This window comes from Sus scrofa, chromosome 8, assembly GCF_000003025.6.
Source record: "Sus scrofa isolate TJ Tabasco breed Duroc chromosome 8, Sscrofa11.1, whole genome shotgun sequence".
Taxonomy (NCBI): Eukaryota; Metazoa; Chordata; class Mammalia; order Artiodactyla; family Suidae; genus Sus; species Sus scrofa.
The window spans coordinates 2,439,042-2,450,037 of NC_010450.4; the positions used below are offsets into that span (position 1 = coordinate 2,439,042).

The window sequence follows — 10,996 nt, forward strand, 5'->3', positions numbered from 1 at the left end:
TCCTACCTTTGGAGCCCCCCTGACCTTGGGCGCCCCCAGGGAGCAGTCCTTCGAGGCCGCAGCCCTTCCCTAAGGCCCCCGCTTGGGCTCAGCTTGCTCATCTATGCAGTGGAGGGCAAAGCCCCCATCTCTGCCTCCAGGTTGCAGTTCAGTGACCCGGTGAATGCCTGTGGTCCATCACCTTTGTCCCTCCTGGTGTGAGATGAAAGCGCCCCGAGGGGCTGGGTGGAGCGTGGTCCCTGCCTCTGCAGGAAAGCCCAGCTCCCACTGAGGTCTGGAGGCTGCTGGAGACCAGAGGTCCTTTCCCGCAGCGGCGGGTAGGAACGCTCGGGCTGGGGAAGGGGTGGTGGGCTGACTGGCCCCCGCGGCACCCCAGAAGATGAGCGGACCGTCGATGTTTTGTCTTCAGCCGCCCGCCAGCAAGGTCCCTCTGCTAGGCCTCAGCTCCAGCCGGTGTCGCTTCCTAGAGCCGCGGAACCACCGCTGGTCTCGCCCATCGAATTCCAGGCCTGCCAAGGCCACTTACCGTTTGTCTTGCCTCTCCTTGCCTCTGTTTTCCCCTCAGGAAAGTGGGGCTGGTGCTCCCTCCTCCGTGGTCGTTCTCAAAATCAAACCGAGGCGGCTGCGGCTTTCGGTTGCACCGGGCTCCCTGCTGGCACTGGGAGGTTGGATGCGTATGTCTCTCGGTGATAACCCGCGTCAGGTGAAGCCGGCTGCCCTGGCGCTTCCGAGCCGCGACCCGGTGACTCGGCCTTCGCCCGCTCCGAAGGAAGTAGGTCAGAAGGTTACTCCTGAGTGGCCGCAACCGGAGGGCGACGGCGGGAGCCGGTATGAACTTTTGTCACCGCACTCCCTGCTGAAGTGCGAGGGGACTCGCCCCCGGTATACTGCTCGGACCTGCTCCCAAGACCTCCGCGGCGAGAGGCAGGGACTCTCGCCCCCCTACTAAGGCCTGGACCTTCTCGGGAGCGGGACCTGGGGACCTGCTCTCACTCAGCGTGACAACGGGTGTGACATCGGGTGCATCGTTGGCAGGGCTACAGGGATGGGGATGGGGGTGGGGGCTAGCATTTTTCTTACACTTTGAGGCCGAACCTGGAACTACAAGCTTCTGTCGCACTACATTTGGCATTCGCGGCATATTTCATTACGCGTAAATATTAAATTATGCCATAATTTTGCAGCCTTGATACCCGCAGTCTTTAAGAAATGCCTCATCCCCTTGCGGTTTCTTGGAGCCCCGGGGGTCTTCATGCCTCAGCATACACACGCACGCATGCACACACACACACGCACACACACGTGCACACACGCACATACCACACTCGAGCGCGCGCGCGCTCACACACACATAGCTCCTCGCGCTGGGTCCAGCACTCTCTCCCCGGCGAGGCAATTACGGCCCTTGCCGGCCGGTGATTGGCCAGTGTCTTTCTCATCGGGGACCCGCAGCCAATGGGCAGCCCCCCCGGCCGAGGCCCCACCCCCGCACCCCCGGCGCGGGTGGCTCGGCCCCGGGAATGGATCACGCGGGGCCGGACTGGCCGCGACCCCCGCCTGGGCCCCCGGCCGCCCGCCCGCCTCGGCCGCGCGACCGCCTGCGCGCCCGGGTCCGGGTCCGGGCGGCGTCTCCGGACAGGGGCCGCTCTCCGGGCCAGCGCGGCGTCCTCGGGCGGAGCGGGCAGCCTGCCGGGCCCGCGCCGCCCCGCCCCTGCTGGCCCCTCCCCTGCCCTCCCCGCCCCCAGTGGGGCCGGCCCGGGCGGCGACCAGAGGGGCGACGTGAAAGGCGAGCGAGGCGGCTGCCTGGCCGGCTGTCGGCGCGCACCCGCTCCCGGCCCAGTCCAGCCCCGCGCCGAGGCCGCTGCCTGCCCCGCGGGGCCCGACGCCAGCCTCCGGGCAGCGGCTTCAGGGCCGGCCCGCGCGTGCGCCGGGGAGTCGCGCGCCACTGTGCCCAGCGGGGACCGAGATCGGCCGCGCCCTAGGCGCCTGGAACCCCGAGGCGCCCGGCAGAGTCCGACGGACCCACGGCCGCGATGCCAGACGAGCTGACGGAGCCGGGGCGCGCCACGCCGGCCCGCGCCTCCTCCTTCCTCATCGAGAACCTGCTGGCGGCCGAGGCCAAGGGCGGCGGGCGCACAGCCCAGGGCAGCAGCGGCCGCGAGGACGAGGAGGAGGACGACGACGACCCGGAGGACGAGGACGCCGAGCAGGCGCGGCGGCGGCGGCTGCAGCGGCGGAGACAGCTGCGCGCCGGCGCAGGGCCGGGCGGGGAGGCGCGGGCCCGGGCGCTGCTGGGCCCCGGCGCGCTGGGCCTCGGCCCCCGGCCGCCCCCCGGTCCCGGGCCGCCCTACGCTCTGGGCTGCAGCGGCGCGACGCGCTGGTACTCGCGGTCACACGGAGGCTACGGAGGCGGCTTCAGTCCTGACAGTGAGTGAGGGCGCGGGGAGGGGTGGACCCTGCGGTGGGGCCCGGCTTCCTCCCCGCGCATTTGCTTGCGGACTTTGGGTTCGTTGGCGCCCTTTCTAGGCCACCCTCCTCCTCGTCTGCAGCGGGCCCGGGGTCGTGTAGGGTCCCGGCGGAGCCGTTGGTTGAGCAGGTTTGGGGGCCCGGTCCTCAGGACAGGGTCCCCACACAGGGAGAAGGTTTTACAGGGTCTGGGCTTCCCCTGTCACCAGGCTCTCAGGGCCCTTGAAGGGGACCCCGGGGACAGGGGACACCGGCAGCTAAGACAAGAAAGGAGTGTGAAATACTTCCGAGGAAGATAGGTCGTGGGAGGGGGATTGGGGGGGGCAGAAAAGTGGCAAGAAGGATGGAGAGGAACCAGAGGGAGATGCTGGGAGAGGAGAAACACACCAACAAAAAACCCCAAACGAAACCCCAGTGATGGAGACGAGAGAGACGGGATGAAGGAAGGCGAGAGAGTGGGCTGACGGTGAAGTCGAGTCAGACACAGCGAAATGAAGGGGGCATGGAGCGGAGGGAGCCGCTGTGGTTGGGGGTGGAGGGGAAAGCAGCGGTCTTCCACAGCGGCCCTGTCCCCAAAGTCCCACTTCCTCTGCCAGGGCCAGACAGGCCCGGACAGGGGCCTGGGTCTCCCTCTGGGGCCTCCCAGGCTCCTGGGCCGCGGCTGCGCCAGGCGAGAGGCGAGAAGCCCCCCGCGTCCCTCCCCTCTGCCCCTCCCCCTCCTTGCCTTTGTTCCTCGCTGGGCTCAGAGGCTGGGGGTGGGGGTTTCCAGCCCCAGAACCCCCTCACCCCTCTAGCCCCGCATTCTGGCCCCTGAGTTCCACTCCCCCTCCCCAGGGTCGCTGCTTCCCCTGGGGACCTGCTCTCTGAAAGGGGACCAGGAAGCTATTCTAACCTCAGCCCCCAGGCTTGGCTGTGCCCCCCCAACTCCAAACACACTGTGAGGCCAGCGGAGGACTCTCCCCAGCTCCTGCTCTGAAATCCTTTCAGCTCTGAGTGCAAGTTGGTGGGTGCCAGGGGGTGGGTGGGCCCGACTCTCCTCAGCTCGGATAACCACTCTGGTGCAGGGCTGAGCCCCTTGCAAAGGGCCTCAATCTCAGTGCCCACACCGGGGAGGTCGGGCAGCCCTCCCCTGTTCAGGGAAGCTTGGGTAGGCCCCAGCGTTTCCCTGAGAGGGACTGATGGAATCCAGCGCCCTTCTGGGGGTGTTTCTGGAAAGGGTCTCACTGGGGACATGTGTTCCCCTCTAGCCACAGCCTGAGGGCACAGCCCCAAAGACGCAGTGCCTCTTGCATATTTTCGTACAACGCGGGTTTGGGGTCCCTGTTTGGTCCCAGAGCTGGCAGGCCCGGCTTGGCTTCTTGTGGCAACTCCCAGGCCTCTGTGAGTCTGGGGGCTCCCCCTGCCCTGCCTCGTTGCCCGCATGCCAGCCTGGAACCTGACCCCTCTTTGGACACCATGAGGGCTCACGCCACCAGGACTGGGCAGGGACACACGGGAATCCGCACACACGTCCTGGGTGCCCGGGTATGGATCAGCCACAGACACGAGCCCACCAGCATTTGCCCATGGGGGGGGGCACTCACAGCCGCTGCCTCTCAGAGCTGGCCCGGCCCAGCTCCACAGGACAGCCGGACTGCCAACCTGTCGCCTGTGCACCAGAGGCTCAACCTGAGCAGAAGGGAAGCCGGCCGGCGTTGGCCTCCTGCACAGGAAGGCAGGCTGCTGCCCTTTCAAGCTGGGCCTGGGGTCTGGACCAGCACCGGTCTGGGCCTCTCACCTGGAGGCATCATCCTTTGCCAGCCGGGGCGGGGGGGGCATCTCCTCACCTCTGGGAGATTGGGTGGAGCTCGTACTTGGAGCATGAGCTTGGGGACCCTCTGTGGACCTCTGCACCCCCAAACCCACAGACAGGCTCAACCACAGGCCTAATGTGTTCGGAGTGGAGGGCGGCTGCCTGTGTTTCCGCGGAGCCAAGCCTCGGAGTGTGATTCTGGGCAGAGCGGTGGGTTAGGGGCACAGGAAGTGGGGCCGAGTTGTTGACCCGTGTCACCTGGTTGGAGTTTTGTTCTGGGGGGTCGTTTGCCTGTGTTTATCCCCCACCAATGTGAATACTTCCGTGCAAGCGGGAATTCTGCCTCTGCTCCCAAGTGAGGGCGGGGGAGGTTATGGCAAGTCTTTATTTCTGCGTCTGGGGGATCTAGCCTGGGGCTGGGTGTCAGGGCCGAGGCCCCATCCCTGAGTCGTTTCCCAGCGTGTACACGTCTCGGAAGGACCTCTTTCCTCCATGGGGTGTGCCTGGAGGCTTCTGTGTGTCTTGATGCAAAGCCAGGGGGGACGGGAGTCCGGCTTCTTTTTGGGTTTCCGTGTGCATTTTTGTTTCTCTCCTTCCCTCTTCCCTCTGTTGGCCTCTGGTGGACGGGTTCTGAGCAAGAGTGTGCTGCGGCCGCGCTGGTTGGCGCCGCACTCGGGTCTTCGCGATGCCATCCTCCGCTGTGCCTTTCTCCATGCCAGGGGGAGAGCTGTCCTAGGTCGTGCTGGGATGCGCGGCCCTGCCTAGGGACCGGTTCCCCGCTTGCGGCTGTGGGTGCCCTCACGTGGGGGAGCCGCTGGCCTCGGCGATCGGGTCTGGGGATGGTCCCCCCCCGCCCGCCAACCCGTGTTCCTCCTCTCCCCCCTGCAGCCAGCGACCGGGACTCACCGGAGACGGGCGAGGAGCTGGGCCGTGCCGAGGGCGCCTGGCCCCGGGGCTCCGGGCCGGGAGCGGTGCAGCGGGAGGCGGCGGAGCTGGCGGCGCGGGGCCCGGCGGCCGGCGCGGAGGAGGCGGCGGAGCTGGCCGAGGCCCCGGCGGCGGCGGCGGCGGCCGGGGAGGCGCGCGGCGGCGGCGGCGGCCGCAAGAAGAAGACGCGCACGGTTTTCTCGCGCAGCCAGGTCTTCCAGCTCGAGTCCACCTTCGACCTGAAGCGCTACCTGAGCAGCGCCGAGCGCGCCGGCCTGGCCGCCTCCCTGCAGCTCACCGAGACGCAGGTCAAGATCTGGTTCCAGAACCGCCGCAACAAGTGGAAGCGGCAGCTGGCGGCCGAGCTGGAGGCGGCCAGCCTGTCCCCGCCGGGCGCGCAGCGCCTGGTCCGCGTGCCGGTGCTCTACCACGAAAGCCCCCCGGCCGCCGCCGCCGCCGCCGCCGGGGCCCCCGCCGCGCTGCCCTTCCCGCTGGCGCCCGCCGCGCCCGCGCCGCCCCCGCCGCTGCTCGGCTTCTCCGGGGCCCTCGCCTACCCGCTGGCCGCCTTCCCGGCCGCCGCCTCCGTGCCCTTCCTGCGGGCGCAGATGCCTGGCCTGGTGTGAGCCCTCGGCCCGCCGGGCCCACTCCCCGTGGCCGCTGGGGACGTCTGCGGACGCGCCGACGGGCCGTGGCAGCGGCAGCGGCGGCGCAAGGGGGCCGTCGGAAATGCTGCGAGGCCCCGGGGGCGCCCCGCTGCGCCCCGGGAGCGCCGGGCGGGCCGGAGCCCTGGCCGAAGATCGTCCAGAATGTAACAGAGACGCAGGGGACCGTGGCTCCCGGGACAGGCGCAGGGCTGGATCCCCGCCGGGCAGAGACTGTCCCCGAGACGGTGGGCTGTGCAGCCCGGAGCCCCGGGGGACGGGCCTCAACCTGGGTGCGAATCCAGCCCGGCTCGGGAGCCGCCGGCGGGCCCGGTCCACGCTCACGCAGGCTGCCCCTGTCCTAGCGGCTTCACCGAGGTGACCACTCTCCTACCGGAACGACCCCGCTGGGGACTGTGCGTGGGCAGGACGGCTGGCCTCCGGAGCAAGCGCTGGGGTCGGTCGGAGGGCCTTGACTTTGGGCGGCGGAGAGAGAGCCCGAGGGAGCGCCCCTGAGTGGGGGAAGGGGCGAAGATTCTGCCGCTGGCGCCTCTGTCAGACTGTCCCTCCGGAGACGGGCCAGACCGGGCTTTGCTCCTGGGCCGCAGCCTCTGGTTCCCCGCGAAGACTTTTTTTTTTTTTTTTAAACGAATCAACTTATTTGCGTATGGAATAAAAAGGGACGTTTTCTGGACGGTTTCTGCTGCTTTGTGATCACTGGGGGCCAGGCCCCCTGTCTGGTAACAGGCTATGGTGGCGCCGTTCCCCCCTCGTGGAGCCCTTTGCCTGCCTGCCAGGGGCAGCTGGGCAGGTGGCAGGGCGGGCGGGAGAGGGGTTCTCCACTCTCCCTAGACAGGGCGGCCAGCAAGCACCCAGGGGGCGTCAACGTCAGGGAGGAGCAGGGCCTAGGGTGGAAGAGGGAACTGCATCCATCCTGGGGCCTTCTCGAAAACCAAAAAGCCCCGAGCCCGTGAAGGCAGAACCCATCGGCTGCTTGCTTGGCACAGGGGCCCCTTCCTGCATCGGAAGGGAGTGTCATGGCTAATGGGGTGGTGGTGGTGGTGGGGTGGCCGAAACAAAACACTGGCGCCAGACAGCCAGCGAGGCCTGGTGGGGACACTGCTTTCAGGGCTGGGTCTCATCTCCTGACCATCTGCAGTCTCTCGAGCTGGGGGCTTCGGACCCGTGGGCGAAGCCCCAGGTCAGGGCCCGAGCTGACATCTGGGCTCGCAACGAAAGCTTGGTCCAATGGCTGGATCTGTGTGGCCTGCTTGTTGCAGGGTGAGGACAGGGGCCCCTGCCCGCGGGAAAGATGCTTTTTTGGGTATGCGGGGAGGCCACCCACTGCCACCTATGTGACCGAATGGAGCCCCCTTGAAAACTGGTCTCCGTCCCCCAGCTCCACGTCCTCGGAATAGACACCCTGGGCCACCCTCCCGCGGCCTTGGGGTGCTCCGCGGTGGTGCCAGACAGCCCAGGAGACGGCGCCACGGGGGTCTCTCCCTAGACAGGCAGTCCATCCTCCATCCGTCTCCGCCTCCGTCCAGCTCCCCGACCTGGAATTACCCCTTGCCTGGATAATTCCTGGTGCCCTGAGGCCAGGCCCTGGAAAGCTCAGACAGGGTCTTGGGGTGGGGGGCGTCCGTGGCCTGGGTGGTCCTCCCCACCTGCAGGCTCCCAGTGCCCAGGGCATAACCCACCGGGGAGGGTACCCTGGCGGATGGGCAGGGGCACCTCCTCCAAAACCAGCCCCCACCCCATTGCTGCCTTCACGCCCTCACCCCCTTCAGCCCTTCTAGGGTTGGGTCTCCCTCCCTGGGGGCGGGGAGAGCTGCCCACACTGCTGTTTTCCTACTGGTTCCCCTAGACTTTGCCAGGGGGACTTAGGATGGGCTTCTCTACATCAAGCTTGCCAGGAGCGCTTTCCCAAGGCCTTCGCTCCTGCCCAGCAGCCACAGGGGGAAGCCGGGCACCAAGAAGGGTGCTCAAGCGGCGGCACAGACTCACTCTCATCCCCACCAGGCCCTTTCTAGGCCTCAGTACCCTTGGCTCAAGCTCCATGGGGACCCTGGCCCTCTGTCACTTTTGTGATGGCCTCATGCACCCAGCATGTCTGGGTAGAGCTGGCCGCACCGAGGAGGCCTCCGGGCCAGCACAGGGCCCCTGGCCCACGCAGGGGCCACCTGCTCTCTGCCTCTTTCCCTCCTCGCACCAGGCGGGCAGCCAGGCAGCGCCGGCTCTCTGTGCTCTGTGCAGCGCCTGTTCGCTGGGCATTCCACAGCGATGCCACTTGGCAATTGCCGTAGTCCACGAATGGGATCGTTTAGACCCAGGTTAAAGGGGTTATCACTGGTATGCAATCATTTTATTCTCCTCTTTGTGGCTGACGTGGGGCAGTCCTGGGTGTGGCAGTGCGGCATGGGGCCAACGTCCCCAGGCAGGTCTGCACCAACCAGAGCTCCAGGTTGTGCCAGGGCCACAGGTGCACATGGAGGGTGAGGGGCTGTGGTGACTGAACCTAGATCCTGGGCTCCATGGGCCTGGCGACCCCGCCTGGACCTGCCACAGGAATCAGAGGGAGGAAGAGTCTATGTGGCTGCAAACACCGGGCGGATTCAGGGAGAAGGGCTGCGTCTTTGGATGGAAGCAGTGAGAAGCTGGGCTGGAGACCGGCTTCCCCACCCTGCGGGCTCTGAGCTCCTCCACGTGCGGAGAAGCCGGGAGGAGGGGCCGTCCCCCTGCGAGGGGAGGGGCGGGAGCCAGAAGCCCAACACTGCAACACAGAGAGTGATCCGAACCTGGCTAGGCCAGCTGGGCTTAGGGAACCTGGCTTTACCCCATAACTATCCTGGAGTGCCGCACCAGGGGCGGCGCGGACCGCAGGGGAGCGGTGCAGAAGGCGAGGCCCTAGAGGGCGCGCCCGACCAGGCTGGGGCTGATCTGAGCCTGGCTCCAAGTCCAGCGCCATCATCGCCCATTAAAGTCACCTCCTGCACACTGGCTCCACTCCTGGCAGAAGATGAATGGCTTCACTCTGTCTCCACCCTCGCCCTCCCAAACCCGCCAACACTAACGTCTCTTAGGGGAGACCCTATTCCAGCCGCCACGGCCATGGGCTGCCCAGGGCTTTGGGCTGCGGGGTCCCTCAGCCCAGTCGGGTCCACCAGGCTTTGGGCCCCGGCTGACCTGTAAAGCTTCCCAGCTTGCCTGATGCAGAACCAGACCTGCTGAAAGGGACAGGCCAGTCCCACTGGCCCTCAGCAGCCCCAGGGGCTCACTCCTGCCTGCCTCATCCAAAGCCCTGGAGAGGGACTGAGGGTCACCCTGGAATGGCCCTCCTCCTAGTTGGTACTCCTCCGCTCTCCTCCCCTCTGCACCCGGGGAGCCTTGTACTCCTCCCCACCTTGGGCCTCGCCTCTGCTGCCCCCCCCCATCAGGTGCAGGTCAGGGGCTGTCTGTGGCCCCCAACCTCCTCTCCCCAAGCCTGGCTTCATGGGGAGAAGGTTTCCCAGAACCTCGGCTCTGAGCCTGCCCAGAAGGTGATCCATGGGGGCTGAGAGCTGAGCAGGTGGGCACCAGGAGGCAGGCAGGAGAGCCTGGGCTGGCTTCTCTCTCCTCCTGTCTGTGCGGGTCTCCCCAGCATCCTTCAAGGCCTTCTGACCTCATCTGGCAAATCTCAGAAAGGGAAACCGGGGCTCTGAGGGGCAGAGACTGTGGAGCAGGGACTCCACGAAATCATTCAGCCGCCCTGCACCACGCAGGAGATCTGGGGTCCCATCCTGGATCCCTCCCTGACGGCCTGCATACTCAGGCAAGTGTTGGCACTCCCTTCCTGCCAGTCAGAATTGTCCGGGTCATTTCCTTTGGCCACCCTGTCCCTCCGGCAGCCAGTTCGGGATTCCGCCTAGCTGCTTGCCTGTAGGCGGGTCCCCGGCCTCCCGCATCCCTTAGCTAGGAGCAGAGCCCGAGTCTGGTGATCTAAGCCAGGTCCCCAAGGTGGCTCACCCCGCAAGTGATTGATCACAAAGCCCGGCTGCCCTCTTGGGGCAAAGGAGAGGTGGACCCTCCCTGCTGGGTAGATCGGAAAGGGCGCCACCCTGGTCTGATAGCACCAAGCTCTGAAACTGGACACTTGGGACAAAGGCATAAAGAGAAAAATCTAGAACCGAGAGGAAGTCTGGCTTCACGGAGTGGAGAGCAAACCGAAGAGCTGGCTGCCTGGCCCTGGCCCTTGCCAGCTCCTGCAGCTGTTGGCCTCAGTCTGTTTGTTTGTTTTATTACATAAAAGTAATGGTGCTTATTGGTGACTATCTGGAAAATGCAGAAAAGTCAAAACAGAAATCACTCGTCTGCACTTCCACCATCCAAAGTCAACTGCCAAAGTCAAGTATTCCATCAGGCTGTGGATTTGCTGAGGTGATTTATAGCTGGCCCGTTAACTGCTCGAAGGTATCGCTTAAAGAGGCACTTACATCCTTACCGGTGGAATGATGTCTGCCTTTGTTTGAAAACATTGCACCAAAATAAACAAACAAATTAATTACATGACAGGGAGAAGCACAGATGAAACTGGAGTGGCTAGGAGGTCGTCAATGTCGCAGGGGACGGGCACATGAGGGTTCATTTTAAGGCTTCCTCTACTTTGTTTTACACTGGAAAACTTCCATAATAAAAATGCTTTAAGAAGTGACGACCCAGACACATCAGAGGTGTATATCCCTAGCGGCTGATTCTCTGCTGGGGGCTGTTTTCGTTACCAGTTTATTTTCTTCCGAGGGCACACTAACCTCGGCCCCCCACGCCCTGCTTGCTTCCTCAGCCCCCACCCCGTCCTTCGAAGTGCGCATTAAAATCCGTTAATTCGATGTCAGGCGTGTTGCGGTCCCAAACCTCCCTCTTTCTCCACGAAGCTGTCGCTGTCTCCAGCCCTTCCCCACGGGTCCGGGAGCGCTCCGAGTCCCCACCCGGAGCGCGGGCGCCCGCGATCACCTCCTCCCGGAGGCCTCGGACAGCCCAGCCGCGGAGGACGCTTCAACGTTGCAGGATCGCTGGCGCCGCCTCCCTGCCCTGGCGCCCGAGGCACCGACGCCGGCCGCGATCTCCCGCTGCCTGTGCCGCCCAGGTCCGGCCCCGCTGCGGGTCTGGGAGACTGAGCCCGGAGGCCGCCCTCTGC

General features: G+C 65.8%; 1 protein-coding gene across 1 annotated transcript; it reads left to right on the forward strand.

The window, feature by feature from the left end:
* HMX1 (H6 family homeobox 1) lies at nt 1,686-6,508 on the forward strand. The gene is made up of 2 exons (XM_021100947.1): nt 1,686-2,427; nt 5,147-6,508. Exons 1-2 carry the CDS (start codon nt 2,034-2,036, stop codon nt 5,803-5,805), a joined length of 1,053 nt encoding a protein of 350 aa, XP_020956606.1. The 5' UTR covers nt 1,686-2,033; the 3' UTR covers nt 5,806-6,508.